The sequence below is a fragment of the Taurulus bubalis genome, assembly GCF_910589615.1.
Source record: "Taurulus bubalis genome assembly, chromosome: 12".
Classification (NCBI taxonomy): Eukaryota; Metazoa; Chordata; class Actinopteri; order Perciformes; family Cottidae; genus Taurulus; species Taurulus bubalis.
This window is the reverse complement of record NC_136600.1, coordinates 9,879,130-9,899,222: the sequence shown is the minus strand read 5'-3', so window position 1 is coordinate 9,899,222 and position 20,093 is coordinate 9,879,130. Positions and strand designations below refer to the sequence as shown.

At 43.2% G+C, this 20,093-nt stretch overlaps 2 protein-coding genes across 2 annotated transcripts; one reads left to right on the top strand and one right to left on the bottom strand.

The window, feature by feature from the left end:
• Window positions 1-1,565: 1,565 nt before the first annotated feature.
• On the top strand, window positions 1,566-13,045 carry LOC306745146 (GA-binding protein subunit beta-2-like; the record flags this gene model as incomplete). Its single annotated transcript, XM_079227891.1, has 7 exons — window positions 1,566-1,673; window positions 4,623-4,790; window positions 5,807-6,001; window positions 8,971-9,079; window positions 9,508-9,672; window positions 10,849-10,970; window positions 11,502-13,045. 7 exons carry the CDS (start codon window positions 1,566-1,568, stop codon window positions 11,955-11,957), a joined length of 1,323 nt encoding a protein of 440 aa, XP_079084017.1. The 3' UTR covers window positions 11,958-13,045.
• A 4,688-nt stretch (window positions 13,046-17,733) lies between these two features.
• Window positions 17,734-17,985, bottom strand: LOC306744391 (cortexin-3; the record flags this gene model as incomplete). Its single annotated transcript, XM_079227015.1, has 1 exon — window positions 17,734-17,985. The coding sequence occupies one exon, from the start codon at window positions 17,983-17,985 to the stop codon at window positions 17,734-17,736; it is 252 nt and encodes an 83-aa protein (XP_079083141.1).
• Window positions 17,986-20,093: the final 2,108 nt, after the last annotated feature.

The window sequence follows — 20,093 nt, the reverse complement described above, 5'->3', positions numbered from 1 at the left end:
CAGTGCTAAAATCGTATTTTACCTTCAAAATAAACTTATTTCCTGGAAAACACATCATGACCATGTATGATACATCTCTTGTCGTTATATTACATTAAAAATGGTGGGAGGTTTTAAATGAGAACAAAATAGACCTTTCCACTTAATGCTAAGACTTTTTAGTGAAATGTACTGCATTATTTCCTACCAAAAACACATTGTGAAGAGAGTTTAGTTCTATTTTGAAAAGCCCAACCGGAACACCCGACGATCCAATCTGCGTCGCTTTACATCTGTCATCCGCCATTTTTGATCCTCAAATAATAAAAAACAAAAACAAAAAAAACACACAAATGATAAGGCTTTTTTTTCTTTTTGTTTTCGCGAAGAAGTTACGAAAGTGTAACAACCATCTAAGGGTTTGTCAGAAATCAGAAACAAATAATAGACACTCTAGTGACATCACCGTTTTGAGGCAAGTATACCCCGGTGACGTTGTTAATGCGAGGAAACGGCTGGTTGTTAAGAGCTAACGGTCGACGGACACGACGATAGTCTTTAATGACAACAGAACAAGGAGCCGTTAGATTGAGACGTTAGTTTCCAATTGTCGGTTGAGACGTAATATTCGGGGTCCGTCTCGACGTTAACCTGGTTGTTTGTTGGTAAACATCCGAGCAGAGCCGTCGTCCCCGATGTTTTGGAGACTTGACTGGCGGATGTGGAAATCGCTTCTTTAATAGCCGCAACTTCCACCGGAACAAACTGAACTCATCGTTAGTTTATCTTCTTATTTTTTATTTGTAACGTCGCAGCGTGTTTAGTGATACCGGTGAGCCGCGTGCAGCCGAGTCAAAGCTTTCATTTCGGTGTGGACATGTAATAGCTTTTATAGCTTTTTTTTAATTTTGCAAATCAATTTTTTACAGGTAAAAAAAAAAATGACGTAATAAAATGAGCATTCCTTGTGTTAAGTGTATTGTTCCCTTTGTTTATTAACTGTAATCACAACAGTGCCATATTACAAGACGTAAAAGTACAATTTACTCAAGTACCATCAGTACGATTTTGAGGTTTTAGTACTTTATAATTCTGCTCAACTGTATATCACAATGAAAATATGTCACTTTCCATAATCAGCAGTAGTTTCCAGGTTTTTGTATACAAAGCCTATGATGATCTTGTACAATATAAATGCATTGCTATAACAGGACCTCTACCTTCTCCAACATAACATAATATATCTAATACTGACAGGAACCATTTGTTTTGAGCATAATACGGAATTTTCTCATGTCTTTAAAAAACATTTTTTTGCCCAACCCACTGTCCAAAACAAGAAAGAAAAGAAAATGTACAATGCTATTGGAAAGCAGATAGGAGTAGCAAATCCTCATGTTTGAGAAGAAGAAGAAATATCCTGGTTTTCTTATGTGCTCAACAAACACAAGACACACCATTACTGCACTGCTGTGTATTCTGTATATTATTTTTTTCTCCAAAAAGCAACACCACAGTCACACATTCACATCACTAGTGCTCATGTTTACCCTCCCGTGACCGGTATTTCTCCTACCTGTCAGCAGATGTCACTGGTGTATCTCGGGCAGCAGCTGCTGGAGGCCGTGCAAGGCGGACAGGACGATGATGTCAGAGCCCTGATGGCCAATGGGGCGCCGTTCACTACCGACTGGGTGAGGCCGATGTGCGTTAATTATGGAATAATCTTCAGGCTAATCCGTAATGACACGAGTGCGAATGTTCATCTGCGGCCAAGAAAACAGAAATTGTCAGCTCTTAATGTCGTTTCGGACTCAGCCAGCCTGCAGTGGCAGAGTGACAGTAATGCTGAGGCGTCATATTGAGCTCAAAAGACAGATAAAAACACTTACTGAAGGGAAAAAAATACAACACTCACATACTCATTTCAGTCCTGCCTGCAAACGTACTTTCTCTCTGTTCAAAGACGTTAAAACAAACCAAAAACTGCACGTAGGTACAGGTAACAAGGTTGCTGCTCACTTGAAATAAACTTACTATACACCAGTGGCGTCCCTAGGCTAAATTAATTAAATTAATAATTAGCCCCGAATATTAACTTAAAAAAAAAAAAATTATTTAATTTTTTTTTGGTGATGTCATTAAATTAAACAATTGTTTCTCATATGGACAACTTATTTATAACTCTAACATGCTACATATGTGCGTGTGTTCTGGTTTGTATGTTTTCTCCCCTTAAAATTACAATCCAATAGCCTATGATCAAACTTAACCATAGGGCACTAGGACCTTGGGGAGGCTGCTGCGCTGGCTTTCTCACTCTTTAATGTCTCTCATCAACCACAGCAGGATTACACCAAGGAGTTTATCTCATAGTAAACTATACCAAGGAGTTTATCTCATAGTAAACTATACCAAGGAGTTTATCTCATAGCAAACTATACCAAGGAGTACCATCATACAATATTTATCATTCGATAATTAAGATGTACTTGAAATGTTTTTATTTTTTATTTTTGTTATTCATGTTTTTTTTTTTACTATTGAATGGTATATTTGACACTGAACTAGTTCATCTTTATCTCAGTGATAGTGTCCAAATTAGCATAAAATATCATTGGTTTGTAAAAACTACACAGACAACAAAATAGATCAAAATTCTATTCCCTTCTGCTCAAAATAAAACAAGTAAACTGTCAGGTCCATTCGCCATCCATTGGATTTGGGAGTGACGTGGATATGAAAGCTAGTTTATCCGTCTTTCCTTTACAAGCAGGTAAAGTATTTCTCTCTCGTTATTTGAGAAAAGTTCATATTTGTGTTCACTATGACCCTGACATTCTGTCTCTTCTATTGTCATATACTGAATGAATGCAAGCAAAACTACAGAGCAAAATCACACTCTTTCTGATTGAACCAATCTATGAACTGTCTGAAGCAATGGATAAATGAAATACAATGAAGAAAAATTGCCGCGTGAAGTTCGCGCACACATGCCAGTTCTCTAGGGGCTAAGCCCCCCCTTTCCTTGAATCCTAGAAACGCTCCTGCTATACACTGCACAAAAAACCTATTAAACTATACTTGAGGGGTGGAAACCAACCACACGCCATTTTCACAATTAATCTCTTCATCGTCTGGACTGCAAAATGTAAAGAAATACTGAGAGAGTTTCCTCCCAATCATTTTAATGTCAAATGTCAAAACCTAAAAGACATTCAGTTTACGGTCAACAAGACAAACAAAAGAAGCACATGTTCACCACCGAGAAGCAGAAAAATGACACAAACGCTGAATAATGAATTTATAATCAAAGTAGTTGCCCACTATTTTTTCTGCTGATGCACCAGCAGCTCCTAATTAGCATTTTTGTTTTGTTTATTCAATTTGTCTGCAAATTGTTTTTGAAAAACATACAAGCCTACTTAAAATAAAAAACCCACAGGCACTTCCTCTTACTGATCACATCTATAAGTAGCATTCATCTATAATTCACCGTGCACGTCACTAATGGGGTTTAGTGGGATGTCCGCTTCCCTAATGCCACCTGTAGCTCCCCTGTACAGAACATATGAAGGGTCTCAGAAATGATGGATTTTAAAGTGGAGTCCCGTCATTCCCCTGGGACAGCATGTCACACTCCGCATGACTTAGTGGATTTTTGCGGCGTGCTGTCCACATTTTTTAAATAAGCAGAGAAATAGCAGATTTCATCTATAATTATTATATACATCATTATTTTTTTTAGAACGAAGACATCCCATATCTTAAATATGTATGTATGAATTTAATATTAATTAAATGGACCAGAAGTAAAGCTGAATATAACAGAGGATGTTTTGAATTTCTATTACCTCGGAGTGTCAACGCTGTTGGATTAGCTGCTGTGTGTGCCGCAGTGTGTGACACACAGGAGGGGGGGGCTCTGAAAAACTCCCACATCCGTAGTAATTACACTGAGAAACGAACACGGGACGACGTTTTTTCTCAGTTGACAGTTTGTGTTAACGGTAAATCTGACACGCCGGGAGCACGAGATCCTTACTTGTGAAAGTAATGCAACAACCACGAGGGGTACTCCTCAGGTTGTGGAAGCAGTCGGCATAATGTGTGTGGCTCTGGGGGCTTCATCAAGTCTCAGGCTACATCCACACCAATGCTATCTCCGTCCACACGGCAACCCTTTGGAAACGCATGTCACATGACATGACAGAGAGAGATGTTTACCAGGCAGGACATCTGGAGAAAGAAGCTACTGAGCTGCATTGTGAAGTGAACTTGACCCCTTGAAAAGGACGAAGTGTCGGGATCTCTGCCCCTTTGCTGCATTTAGTTTTTCATCTGTCTCTCAAGAGTCGGCCAACTTCGTGGAAGGGCAATACAAAATCCTTGATCGGCTCGCTCTGCGGTGGAGTGAAAGTCGGAGGAATTAGTGTGGGAGTCGGGGAATTGAGCTTCTGACCCAGAGAAGATTGAAATGTACTTCATCCCTCCGAAGTGACAACTGTCGAGTTCACTATTAAACACTGAGCGTTAGCTGTTGTTGAACTCGGGCTCTGACTCCATGTGATCGTGCAAAACAATCTCTTGCCCTGTATGAAGATAATAAAAAATCTCTCTCTCTCTCCTCCTTTTCCCCCCAGCTGGGCTCGTCGCCGCTGCATTTCGCAGCCCAGTGCGGCCATCACTCCACTGCCGAGGTGCTGCTGCGCGCCGGGGTCAGCCGGGACGCCCGGACCAAAGTGGACAAGACCCCCCTTCACATGGCCGCCTCGGAGGGCCACTCCACCATCGTGGACCTGCTCGTGCAGGTGAGGAGAGACATGCTGCCGTGTGTTTGGTCACATGGTCATTCCATGTTCATGTTTTACAAGCCCGGCTCGTCTACATGGGTAAAGCAGGAGAGGGCTGAACCCAAACTGTTGCTATAAAGTGGGACGTACACTATGGTCTAACATGAAGTATGTGTCCTCCAGGGGTCCCTCAGAGTCACAATTATTGTTTGAATACGTTTTTTCTTTTACATTTTAATATCATATAGATATAATATACATTCTTTAAAAAAAAATATGTCTGAAAATACACATTACAGTAACATGAACATATTATGTTATACATATTTTATATTAAATGCCCTTTTAGTAATACAAATATTTCATTTCTACAACAGTGAAGTTGACCATGAATCCTCATGCTGGCAAACGCCTGCTAAATCTCTCTGCAGCACTTATCCATGACGGCGAACTAGTGGCTGCATATTGTGATTTGAAACGCCTGGTATTTACGCAGCATTACAAATAATGTTTATACACTTCAGGTCACCCAGCACTTCACTGTAGGCCCAGTTTAATATACAACTACATTTTAAACATATGTCGTCGGGGCTCCCTGCTCGGCCTCTCTTTCAGTTCTCTGTTCTTGGTCTGGAAAACGTTGAAGACTCCTGGTCTTAATCCGATTTGATGTGGGGCCGTTAAGAATGTCCTAAATTAGAAGAAAGGGGTCAAGCCCAAACCATGAAACACGGAACCAGATTGTCTACATACCTTTGGCCACACTGTATATTATGGAAGGGCCACTTCCTAAATAAGAAATCTTTATTATTATATGTAACGTGTTACAGATGGTTTCAGTGTGTGCAATTGTTTCTCTGTGAAGCAAAAATCTCCGATACCAAAAAATATTTGAAGCTTTTTAACTTTTTCGCCATTGCTAGATTGCGTCCTCGTCACAGACATCTTTTCTCATCACTTCCCCGTTTGTCTCCCTCCTCTTTGGCGTTTGTTTCCCTGCCTTCGCCACGGGGGGGCGCCGTGCATTCGTGCAGAACGGCGCCGACACCAACGCCACAGACATGCTGAAGATGACGCCGCTGCACTGGGCGGCTCAGCGCGGCCACAGGGAGGTCGCCGAGCTCCTGCTGAGGTACGGCGCAGACGTCCGCTGCCTCAGCAAGTTCGACAAGACGCCCCTCGACATCGCCATGGATACCAGCAACACCGAGCTGATGATACTGCTACAGGTGGACGGACGGAGGGGAGGGATGGGATGGGGATGAGGAGAGGCATACTGAGAGAGAGAGAGATGTGAAGAGTCAGACAGACCGATGAAGGATGGAGGAAGACATAAATGGAAAGTCAAAAGAGACGTGAAGATGAGGAGGGTGGGGAGAGGTATAAAGTGAAGACAAAAATAATGCAGGGGGAAATTAATAGATAGAAGGAAGGACGACTGAAAGGGAAAGGATGCGTGAGGCGTGCGGGGAGGATGACTCAGGTCATTTCTGTTTCTGTTGGTTACAAAGCCAGGTAACAGAACAGCAGACATTCGGGGGAGGAGAAAGAAAGAGAGAGAGAGACGGACAGATAGATGAAGGCGGGTAAAACGAGGAGAGACAGATGGAGCAAGGCAGGGAAGGGAGGGAGGAAGATGGACAGAGATTAGGGGGAAGAGAGAGAAACAGAAAGGGGGAGGGGGCTGGGGAAGGAGAAGAGAAAAGAAATGGGGGAGCCGAGGAGATGAACAAACAAGAGAAATTGAAAAGGAGAACGAGACCAGGCGTGAGACTGCAGGCTTTGAGACCGCTGCGGTGCCCCTGTGAATAAAAAAAACTAAACACGTTTGATGTATTCATAAGTGCGACTCGCAAAAAGCTCCATTCGGACTCTCGCCGCCGTTGCTATGGTTTCAGTGTCCGTGCAGGCTCCCTCTTGTCAGACAGACACCGCTGCAATCGGCCCTCGACGTGACGCCCGCATTTAGAGAACACAGTTTCACACGAGATGGGATTCCACGTCGTCGGTGCAAAACACAAGGAAAGTCCACACTGGTAAATCAAATAATACATTGTGGCGCGGGATTAATGTTGAAACTAGTGGACGCAGTATTTCAGGTGGAAGAGTGTGGTTCTCCCACCGAGGCTTTGCGTCACGGAGGTGAGCGTGGGGCCTTTCGGGCGGTGCGTAGGAGTTTCTAGTTGCCGTTAGATAACTTCTCTCCTTGGACGGGCCCTCTTTCCACAAAGCCAGGATGCAGATAGTAGGGCCTCTGGCGAAAGCACCCGGTTGACCTGCTGCGAGGCGGCTGCGTACAGAAGTGCGTCGACACATGTTCATGACACATAAACACCCACCGCAGCCAGGAAATGCTCTCCCCCCCTGAGAGCAGCGTTCGAAGGGGCTGAATCACCCGGAGTGCACCATGATACAGATTTATTATCTGAAGGGATGGTTTGGACAGATTGAAGAAGCAGGCAGAAGACCAGGGCCGAGCGATGTGCCGCTGTGGACGAGGGCACCAGCAAAACGTAATTTAGCCACTTAAAAAAAAAAATCTATATTAGTTTAAGTGAACGCTACGTTGAGAATATTTCCCCTGCTTTTACAGTGCTGTCATGCGGCCCTTTCCCACCAGGGAACTGAAGCCTGTTATCTCGTCTCTCTTCAAAGTAATTTGACCTCGCAGAACACCACCAGCACAGATTCACCAAATACACACAATAACACGAGCAGCCGTAAACCAGCAGCTCCTTTGTTCTGCAAGGTAAAATGACGATGTAGTGGCTTCAGTTCGCTGTATGACGTAAAGCAGAGTGAACATATTCTAAATATATAGTCGGCTAATATGGATTTAATCAGGTGGATAAAATACATTTTGCTGCTGCCAAACTCGCCCCCCCTTTAACTCACTGCGGCGCTCTGATGAAATATAGCATTTTAGCCGGCAAGAAAGAAATGTAAACTATTGGGCGTTTCAGCTTGAGACACAGACACAAGGCCACAAAAGTGTTTGTTTGCCGTCCATAAAATACACAAGTGTTTCTCTCCCTCATCAAGTCTGTGCGGATAAAAGGTCAACTTCAGATGGAATCACATCGCCGCCACACCGCAAACGAAAACAAAAAAACAAACTGGTGTTTTTTTTAAACCTCGGCCTCCACCTATCGCAGCCATCATATTTTATCCACCATTGACCACACAGATTGCACACTATGGTCGGAAAACGGGTCCAATTGTAGAAAAGGAGAGAGTCGTAGCTATCAGTGAAATGATCACAGCACAGATCTCATTCACCTTCTTCGGGGCGTTTTGAACCCCCCACAAAAAAAACTGAGACTCTTTCTAGAATGAAACCAGTGTCTACAGGTTGCAGTTACACTGATGCTATCTGCTTTCTTATCTTGTGTGTGTACAACGTTTTATCTTCTGATAGATGAAACAATTGGAATGATCCTATTTCGTACATCAGTGTGTTTCATTCCATTTTGTGCCCGTTATTATCTGATTGGATTACACATTCATCTAAAATGTCTCAAAACTGCATGTAAATATCAATTAAAAGAGGAGGGAAGTATTTCACATCTTTACTGGGTCTGTACAATCTAAGTTCAACAATAATTTCAAAAAGAAAAGCCAACTAATAACTAACAGCAGGGCAGCTGAAACTCAGAGAGTCAAAATATCACTGCTATTTTATCATATTGGCGCGTGGCATCGACCTGCAGCTCACGTGAGCCGTCTCTGCGTTAACTGTGACAATAACTGGGGCTGCACGCTCTGATAGTTTCGTTATTGGATTAAACCCAAAGAGGCAGAAACGAGAAAAAGCACATTGCTTTTCGCCAGATCAACTCAGATTTTCTGGAACCAGCGTAGCATGAAAGCACGTCGGGATTTACGAGCTAGCTAGCTAGCTAACGGGCGAACTAGTCTCCTGGCGGCGGGGAGGATCTGGTTTCTGGCACGTAATTCAATAAAGAAACTATCAAAACGTACACAGGTTCCTGTCCACAAGACGTGATCGACGAGCTCTACTTCCTCGTCTTCTCACGTTGGACTGAGGGCAGTGTAGCCAGTGTTGCACAAATAGCCCAAAAAGTCAGTTATTGCAGGTTTAATTTAAAGTCTTTAAACTGCAATAGAGCTCAATATAACCACAGCTCCTGTGTGTGTGTGTGTGTGTGTGTGTTTGTGTGTGTGCGAGTGCGTGCAGGACGGCATGCAGAACCAGGTGAACATCGAGCCAGAGTCCCACTACATCATCCGTGCCGGTGGGCTGGTCAACCTCTCGGAGCTGGTCACCGCCACCAATAGCAGCGCAGGTAGGCAGCACACAGGATTAATCCGCCAGTTGTGTTCAGGTGTAGAGACGAAAAGACAACAATTATAAATGAACAGCAGGTGGAAGAGATGGGAAATTAAGATTGGACTCAAATCACTGAGAGATTTGCTGTGTTGGTTAAAGAGACATGTAGTCATATCTAAAACATCTGGATTTTATATTGTGAAGAATTACCAAATGCTAGATAAAGTCAAGGGAATGATGAATTACCACCGACTCCGCACACAGTTCTCGTATTCCTCACAGAATACAACTTCATTTAACTGAACTTAATTTAGGATTTTCCTCCACCATCCACAGAGCGTCTGAACACGTTCTGGCCTTGGCTTCATTTTAGCAGCGTGTGATGCTGTCGCAGTCGTCCTACGCGGCTGTTACCTAACATTACAAGCCAACTGTTGTCTTCAGGCAAGTCGGAGGACGCCACGGCCGCCGAGTCGGTGGAAACAACCATTCAGCATGTGGTGGGCGACGGTGGGCAGAGGGTCATCACCATAGTGACGGACCAACACGGCAACCTGCAGCCGGCGTCCCTGGGCCAGCAGCTCTTCTTCACCCTGCAGGGTCAACAGAGTGAGTGGGCAACAGAGCGCCCTCGTACTACTGACGAGGACCGACAGCTGAGAATCGTGAATAAAGATGGCCTCTAAAAAAATTATAAAAAAAGCAGCGATATACCAATAAAAGAAAATAGGCCCTCCAGCAATCAGCTAGTGAGAACATTAAACTCTGCAGACTTCACACGCGCAGACACACTGCTGCCGGGACGAGCTCAGACAACCTCAAGACGACATTGCACTTCACTTGCATCATGAATTTAAAAATAAGCCGTGTAAAACCTTCAAACACATCCTGAAAACAAAGTACTGTAAGTGTCAAAAGCTTGTTTTATTTATTGGATTTATATGTATAAAAAAGTAGAAAACATGACTATTTGGCATCTTGGATGTCTAGTGTGTCTAGCTCCCTTGAGCTTGGATGTCTAGCTTAAGGGACAGTTTGGTTGTGGTATCGTATGAGGTACCTGTCCATCATCAGGAGATAAGCAGCAGTAGATGGGGTCCGGCCCGGTTTAGAGAAACAGACAGCATGGACACAAAGCCAGCAGAAGTAGAATAATTTCACTGCTTTACCTTGCTGTCAGACAGACAGGGGACTGACGGCGTCATATACATACATATATATATATATATATATATATTATCTCGCTTGGCCCTGATCTGTTAGTTTGTGTGATTTTCTGTGTTAGTTCAGATTCAGGCAAAGCCAAACAATAACACAAACTAACTGATGGAGGCTTTGGTAGACCAGCCACTTTGTGTTCTGGGAGGTATAATTGTTGTTTTTCGTCAGAGGAGTTGGGAGGTTTAATTTAAAGTATAGCTTTCACTTAAACTGATATTGATTTATTTAGGTGGGCCTTTTATTAGGTGGCTAAAATAAGTACTTTCATAGCCCGTCCACAGCAGTACATTGCATTGCTACCGTGCCGGGTTATGTCGAACACCATCTACTGTAATACACCGACTGTGGATAAGAACCTCATAAAACGCCACAAATCTGAATTATCCCTTGAAGTTATTTATTGTAAGAACAGGAAGGTGGTTGTTACCAAATCAAAGAGGTAAAGTATAACAGAAAGAGGTCTCCTAACTCATATTTCTTAAAGGATCATCAAAGCATCATCAAAATGTAAATATAACTACTCACTGACCGATCATGTGACCCTTCTCTGTTCTGCGGTGGCAGTGGTGGCTTTGCCAGCCGGCACAATCACAGAGGAGGTCGTCCTCGAGGAGCCTCAGGAGGCCACGCCCACACGCAAGAGGAAGACAGACCCTGCAGCCAATCACGTCAGCCTAAAAGACAAGGTAAGCCAAGAGGACTATCGGAACATATCAGATGTTTGAACCTCTTACACACTGGGATTATCATATGACTCATTTACAGCATAGCTTTTATGACAGCTCCATGTAATTACTGTCAGGAAGTTCAGCTGAAAGGTCCGACTTGGTTCTTAAAAACGCAAAAGTACCTAAAAAACTAATTTGCTTCAGCCACGGTTTGTCATTCAAAGTAATGAAACTCAAATTTAGTAATGCTACATTGGTATTTTTAATTCCCATACAACCAACTCAGTTATCTTACAACATCTTGAGTTCATATTTATGTGGGTATATTTCCCATCTTTACTGCTTATGAATTGAAAGCTTCCATTATGTCATTTTGTCTCTGGTTGAAGCACACTTTAATTAACAATAAAGCAGTTTAACACGTATTTCTTTGGAGCTATTTAGTCCTTTAATATCATGCCCCTAAAGAGCGCATTTCAGTTCGTTAAACCGCCGGAAATGTAATTTCACTGGATGCTTTGACCGCTGATTTGTTTCTTTTATTTCCAGAAGGTCAGTGAAAGTCGCGAGCAGCTGGAGCGCCAGCTGCGGGAAGCCAATCTTCAAGCCCGAGAGTACCAGCAGCAGCTCCTGCAGAAGGAGCAGGAGGCCGAACAGTACCGCTTTAAACTGGAGCAGGCCATCGCCTCCAGCCACAGCAGAATCAACAACGGCATCGCGGCGGTGTCGGACACCTTAAATGACAGCGCCACAGTGAAGCAGGAGCAGGAGCAGGAAGAGGAGATGATGGTACAGGAGCAGATAGAGACGACGGAAGAAGCCGGAACAAAAGAGGTGGAAGAAGGGGAGAGGGAGGACGCAAAAGTCGTCTGTGAACTTCCAGAAGATGTAATTCTTGTGGGTGAGCGCAAGCTGGATGTGGAGATCGATGCAACGGAGGAAACGCACGAATCCGCCCCCTGTCGGCGAGGGCGAGGGAGGGGCAGAGGGAGGGGCAGACGCTAGCTCGTGTGTTTGGTCATGTTCTATTTAATTGATTTTCATAACCTTTTTTGTAAAAGATCTACATCTTTTATCGGACTTTACATCAAGCACACACTGAGCCTGGAGAGGACATTCTGGCATCATCATGGACTTTATCTCTTTGTTGTTCTTAGATCCGGCTGTAATTTCAGACTCCGACTCCATACTGAATGGTAGCTGAGCTATAGGTGTAGTGCTAGCTCAAGGATGCACCGTTAGAATGCGTAAATTCATTATTCTGTGTTGCATTTCGTAAACTTAAAAAAGTGCAATGTGTCAGATCGGGTCTACTACTGGGTCCATACAATCGAGGGCCCTCAGACCGGGATGCGTCGCTCGGTGAACGGGCCTCGGTGCAGGTGCACAGTACGGTCAGAGATAATCATGAAGCAATTACAGTAAGAGCACTGCCTGCTCTCTTATCCAGGGTGACCTGCAGCGAGCAGATAGGAGCTCGGTGTCGGGCACAAAGGACACTTCAACAGAATGCACGGCAGTTGACGGACAGACTTTTATCTTTTCTGGGAATCAAACCTGTGACCTTTAAATATCTAGAGCTCAACTGCTCAGCCACCGCCGTCAACTCAGTTCTTTTACTGTGTAACGTTTTGGATTTAATGTGAGTCAGAATGAGACGGATCTGCAGGGGGAAACAAAACAGGGGAGATGACAAATGACATTTCAACGTCAATTATTTTCGACTTGTTTGTTTATATGACGGTTTTCCCAAATGTCTTTTGGGAGCAGCAGTTGTGCCATTATTGACGAGAACTAATTAGCCAAGCTGGTTTGAGGGGGTTTTGGAGCCAAAACAAACTTTAGATTAAATGGCCAAAAGCAGGTCTTTGTCTGCTAAGAAATAAGTGCAGTCATCAATAACACGAGCTTGATTGTTTGTTTGTTTTTCTTCCATTAATTATACAGCCCATCTTCCCATTATTTAAACTGTCAGGGGAAATTTGTTTGCTGGTTTACACTTAAGAGCTTTATTCATCAGGATATCTTATTTTTTGGAAGTTTGTAAAAAAGAAAGTAATTATGTAATTCTTTTGTCTGTTGTTTTTGTTATCTGAGGCAATAAACGGCACCCAAAAAACAAAATGTGTACTTTTGTACTGAGTGATTCGATGGTTGTTTTAATTAGAGAAACACGTTTGGGAAATAAAACGATTACATAAAATTGTATTTAATCATTTAAATGATAAATCTAGAATATAAAAAAACATATAAACCGTTATCACATTTCAATAAAATGGTCTCTTAATGTTCTTGCGTCTTGATGTATAAATATCCCAACGCTTACTGGTTATTATGTGCATATGAAATTATAATTCATGCAAATGTTCCATTTTGTTTCTGTAGAAGTGGAAGCGTTTATCCCCCAGCTGCACTCGTGAAGCTCTCCAATGGTCACCAGTGATGACTGTCATTACACTGGGCAGCTCCCAGTGGCCAACAGCCGGACGCCATGATGAGAAGCATCGTTGCACTCAGCCGTCTGAGTAAAACCCTTGAGATGCAAGCGAAAAGTGGCTCAGTGTGCAGGGGGGGTGTTTGATTGTGAGTTCTTGAACAGCTGTTGTCCTCTGATGTAGTTTTTAAGGGCAATGGCAGATTGTGGCTGACATGAATCTTGACAGACCAGCTCCGGACTTAAAGCTAGGAGGAGAAAGCAGCCCTTGTTTGATCCACCAAATGATTTTCTAGCCCTCGAAGCACTTCTTGTCCAGGACTCCTTTCAGAGCTTTGAAGGCTGTACGAGCACTGACACAGCCTGAGATCACCTGGCGGGGGCCTTCTGGCTGTCCCAGAAGAGAGGCCCGGAGTGACAGCGCTTCATCTGTCAGGGCCCACCCCCGAGGCTCAGAACAGCCCGCCGGAGGAGAATGGCTACTGTCATCTTCAGAATCACATTGTTTTTAGTCTTGATTTTTGATTTAATCTTCCTTGTTTTTTTTTATTGGAGAGCTTTAAAAGAAGAAATGTATATACAATCCAATAGAAAAGATCAAAACCTGTAAGGCTTTCTATCTGTTTAGCTCCAGGATTGCCAGCATTGATGTGTCTGTCCTCCACTGAAATATCTCAAAAACTACTAGATGGATCGCCATCAATTTTTGTTTAGACATTCGTGGTCCTCAGAGGGTCAACTTCGCTGACTTTGGGGATCCTCTGACTTTTCATTGATGTTGGCACCCTTGAGAGAGTTTAGCAATCTTCATCCGTAGATCCAACACCGTGGGTCTAGAACTCGTACATGTGTACATCTAACACTGTGGGTCTAGAACTCGTACATGTGTACATCTAACACCGTGGGTCTAGAACTCGTACATGTGTACATCTAACACTGTGGGTCTGTTTGCAGGGATTCATTCATACTTGGGAGTGAATTGTAATCACTTTGCTGATCCATCAACTTTCCATATAACCCCGCAGCCCGGGGCTGGTTTCATAAAGGTAGACTTTGACTATTGCTTAAATCTGACTACTTTTCCAATATTTCTCTGAAAGGTTTGAGACCTGAAGCATTTTTGAATAATGCTGGCAATCAACTTTTCTTTGGCGCCAGTGTTCCCTGGAGCTTCACACCTTTCTGTGAAATAGGTGACAGACTATGAACCTCAATGGCTCTCGGGAATAAGAAGAATCGCTGCAAAATCAATTATACAATATCAGTAGTCCCCTTCCTTTAGTCCTCTTGCACGGCTGTGCACATTCACGGGGGAACAGTCCCTTCCAAACTGCTCAGACACTATAAAATTAACTGGAGGCTGAATGGTGAAATGGGGCGCTTGGGAAAGGGAATAAATTCAGAGTATAAGGCGTCTGAGCAGCGGGTGAAAATAATTCAATTATCAGAGTCTTTCTTGAATATGAGTCATGTTGCATAAAGCATAACTGCGCCATCGATCCATAATGGTTCATGTTTACTGCCACTTGCTGTGATAGGGCGTGTTTGGATTGGATTACAATCTGTGTTTGGCGTGAGCTAATGAGATTTCTGAAACTGAAAACGAAGGCTTTCATTACAGAATGATTTGTTTCCATTTTGCTCGAAAATGATCAGTGTCAAACACCCCTCGGGTGACAAAAAAGTATTTTTGTGTGAGCGAAAGGTTTTCAGAGGACTGACGGTGTTTTTCTTTCACGTCAGAATTATTATTTTTAAATGATGGATATCAATGTACCTTATGCTCAGAATGTCTTAGCTATACTCGCTCTGCTTGTGCAACAAACTGTCGGTTTCCTCGATGACATCTACGGCACTATTTTTACTTTTAAAATAAAATGAGCAAACAGTGGAAAGCCTTCAGTAAAGACGTAGCTTGTCTCTTATATAATAATCGAAAATAGAGGAGACTGCACATTTCAGCTCGCATTTAAAATTCTGATCCGCTTCAGCTCCCCGGCCCTCCCCTAAAATATATATATATATATATATATATATATATATATATATATATATATATATATATATATATATATATATATATATATATATATATATATATAAAACTGGTGGAAGTGTGATATCAGCAGAATTGTTAAGTAGCACAGAACAGATGCACATATTCACTGTCAAAGAAACATTCAGAAGTCAAACTATCCTTGTGGTTGCTTCAATGTGAGAAATGATGCTGTTTTTTTCAGGGGATGATTGCATATCAACATATTCAGCGTGGCGTCAGTGTCAGAGGGAAGATTGTTATTCTACATGGCGTTCTGGAGGGTCTCGGCTCGAAGAGCAGTCTGGGCTTAGAGCCTGGAGACGTGTGTGTGTGTGTGTGTGTGTGTTGCGTGTGAGTAGCCAGACAGAGTGTCTGGGTTCACAGAAAACCAATCGAGACACCTGCCGGCTACCACTGCCAGTCGCTGATAATATGGAGAAAAAGAATGCATTGGGCCTCTGGCACATGCTGCCGCCTTGAAAAGGGCAGGTTGAGCTCGAAAGAATGTTTTTCTCATCCATCGTTTGTTTGCCCTCCACACCTGTGACTAGCTGGTGAACGAACCCTAATGAAATAAAACACATTACAAAGGCAGTTTTGCTCTCTGATCATTTTTATTAGAAAAAAAAAGGACGGTGGCTCGAGGCGGAAAACAGATTGAAACAAAAAGGCTCCAGTACAGACAGGAAAATAGCTGCTTGAGCAACTGACCCACAGCTACAACATCAGGATTAGAGCACTTCACCATTTATCATGCACGGAGGAGATACTCGGCAAGAAATACATGCGAGGGGGGGGGACACACACATCACCTCTGCACAACATCGCAACACCTGCGATAGGTAGGAAAAGGCCACAGCAGATTACAAGAACACCACACGTCATCGAAAGGGGTAGAGATCACTTCCTGTCCCGGCCAGAACAAGAGCAGGTCAACTTCTTTTGAGTGGGTTCGTATGACATCTCCGCGAAGTGCAAAGACACAGTCGCAGCAGCGACCGGCTGATTTTCCTGCGTCTCCGCTACACCGACGATACTGTAAACAATCTACACTATAAGGCGCACAGTTGAAGAATTTGCCCAACGAAAGAGCCACAACATCAGTTCGTAAAGGGTTTTGACGTGAAAACGCATCGTCTTCTTTATCATCAACACTCTGCAGCTCCGGCATACCAACTGTCAATATACCAACTGCAGGCAGTGAAATGCTGTTTGAGTGTCTTCAAATGGTCACTACGCAAAAACACACACATTTAAAGACAGAATATTTGAACCCATTGTCTTTCTTTTTTCCTAAAACATCAATCTAAACTTTGTTTTGTTTTTTTCTTCAAATTAGGCACACGGTACAGAACAGTAAACATTTTTTTTTCTTCAATACCTCTTTTGGTTGTTGACATCAAAAGGACATGGACACCGAAGGGCCCTCCAGGACTGAAAGGACAAATTTTAGTTTTTTTTCTGTTTTTTTTCACACACACAGAACACTTGTCGTCCCTCACTGCTGGCACTTATCTGTCCTATGCTTACACATTAAAGGGAGAGCTCTTCGAGTCCGGTTACTGTCTTTGTGATTATGTAACCTGCTTTAGGACTGAGACACCAGTCTTATCCAACTGTCCAGAAGGTAAAAGCCACCACAGAACATCCTATAAAGACATAAGGCATTAAAGTTCCTCTTCGCCTGAATCACATCAGTCATACAAAGTCTGTTGGACCTCATGCGACCGTTCACAAATTACGACAAGATTTGACCAAATACCTCATCAACCTCAGCTATCCGCGTGTTTTTTTGTTTTGTACTGGTTTTTTTTTTACACTGATTGTCTACATTATCAATACAAATCTAAGTACGTAAACATGATAAGATGTAAACACTGTTAGTACCTCAAAAAGATATTCAACCCTGTGTGAGATATGAGAAAAACACCAAAGTCTTCCGCACATGAGATGGAGGAGTAACGAGGTAGTCCAAAGGAGAACTGATGTGAGGGAATGGAGTGGGGGGGGGGGACTGGCTCTTGTTCAATCGCCTGGACTGAGGGTCTGATCAATAATCTAGCATAGTTCTGGTTGTCTTGTTATAGTTGAGAATTTTCAGATTTGGCAGGGAGAAGCTGTTGAACTCTGGTTGGCGCTCGACAACCCGCCCTCGGAAACTTTGAACTTTCAGAGGATTTTCTGAAAGCTGTTGTTTCCCCCCGGTGAATCAGCATACATTTGTTGTTTTAGCATCAAAATCAGTCTTCTATTTATTACATTTTTCTTTATTCTAATTTTTTACAAATGCAATGCACTCTCAGGGCCCCTCAGACGATGCGGTAATCAAACGTGTCCTTCTCGGTATGGTCTGTCCAGTTGGACGAGGGCATGCTGCGGTAGGGGTCCAGCAGGATGCGGAAGCAGCGCACTATGAGCAGGGCCAGGAAGATGAAGAGCAGCAGCACAAAGACGAAGGCCGCCTTCTGCTCCAGCGTCAGGTAGGAAGGCACGTGATGGCCGCCACCTGACGAAGACAACGTGCTGCTGAAGAGGCCCTCGGCCATCCTGGGCACGTCCATGCTTGACCGTCTCGGCTCCAGCTCTTTTGTCGGTTGTGGAAAGATTTTTGAATGAGAAGATGGGCTCAGTGGACCTGTGGGAGAAGCCAAACAGACGGATTATACCGGAGATAGTGTCCTCTGTGGTTTGACGGATGCAAACAAGTATATGAACCCAATGTAAAAAAGTCCTCCATCTATAAAGGTGCTCTATTTTTGGACTCCTGGCACAAAGCTCGCTCTGTGAGTAGTCTTTACTCAGGGGACTCTTTTGGCCTTGAATTTCTGCAGCTCCGGGGGTTTGAATTGGCACTTTGAAACCACAGTCTGCTATTATGAAATATCCAACGCTGTTTACGGTACATTATATTCCTATGCAACCAATCTGCATCAATTTGTATTCAGTGGCACCATTTAGTTTTAAACATGCTGTTGGCATGCAAACAAACCATAAAGGCTGGATTACCAGGTATAAAGCGAGCAACTCCCACTGGCCCCTCTGGTCTGTAATAATGTAACTGATCATTTACTTCACTTGAAAGAGGCTAAATTCAAAATTAAGAGCGTCTGTGATTTGAGGGTATTTCCTCCACCCGGCTCTCAACGTGGAGACGGCCAATGGTGCCGACGGCGCTAACAGTGCAAACAACGGCAACAGTGCTGACAGAGCTGACGGCGTTACCCTGAGGGGAGAACCAGAGCGGTGGGACGGCATGGTGTTGTCAAGGGACTTCATCCTCTGCCCAGGTGGACATATCTCTCCACTAAATCTTTACACAGCAAATAGCTGTTCGTGGCTTTGTTGGGTGACTGTGGCTCAGTGGTTAGCATGCCAGTCTTTCAATAAGAAGATCGATGGTTCTGGCTCTGCTAGTCCATGTCGATGTGTCTTGAGCAAGACACTTAACCCTAATTGCTCCCCGTTGCTGTGTATAGAGCAACAATGTATGTCACTTTGGATAAAAGCGTCAGCTAAATGTAATGTTAATGCTCTGAATTTCAAATGTAACACTTTGGAGTTCAATATCAACTGATGTGACGAGTACGTTAATGTCTTCCTCTTTATTTTCCCAATCTTGAAGCTCCCTAAATTAGTCTTATAGTGGAGCCCTGTGATAAAACGACAAAGGGATATTTTACATGTGTCTTATTGTCTTATTGTTCTTCCTCTGTGCCGTAGCGCTCTATTGTTTTCCAAAGACTATTGAAAACACATCAATGGACCACACTTTTACACTGGATGACATGTTCCTGCTGTAAAAGCTCACAAGAGCAATACATGTGTATTAATCCACTGCTGAAAACAGTCAAACAAATGCCTTATTTACTCCTGTTTGAGTGGACTTTGATAAAAACTACAACATCCAGCTGTTTGAGGAAATGACTGAGACTTTTTGAAAAAATGAAACGACATATTTGAAGGTATCTTGAGTAGGAACTAGCAGGGTTAGGGCCGAGAGCCACAGACTGGGTTAAGAAGTCTGAAGGTTTTGAGAAGGTTTTAGTTTTTAAATGGGATTTGTTGACAATAAAAGAAGGGAACTGGGGGGTTTGTCACTCCTGTGATAGTCTTGCGCAAGAAGGATTTTCTGCTGGTTACAATGGGTCACAAAATGCAGAAACATTCACCTTTAAATCCGAAAGAACATCGAGCCTCCAGGTGCTGAGGCTAGTTTGTTTGTCAGCTTTAGGTGCTCAGGCTCTCTTCTCAGAATTGGACGAAATTTTCTCACGACCGATTTTGAAGTAACAGCTTGCAGCTTTCTGTGTGGATCATTTGTTCTTGCAAAAAGAGGCCCAGTACAAGAAAGACATTTGGAGAAAACATTGGCTCGTCTGTTCTATAAAGAGAGTTGGGGGTAAATTCATCAATCCAATGAAAAGGCCCAGCAGGACCGTTGAGCAAAGTGATGGCTGCAAACCACTTTTACAATTTGTCTTATTATTTTCTTACAGTACAGGAGCACTACACACCTGTTATTTATGCAGCTTCAGGGATGAATCATATTTGTTCACCAATGTAATTGCTCTGAACAAGCAACATGAGCCTTCAAGATATAATTATATGAACCAAAGTTTCCCCCAAAGTTTCTGGCTTGTAATCAACTAAAACAAGGTCCGCCCACTGC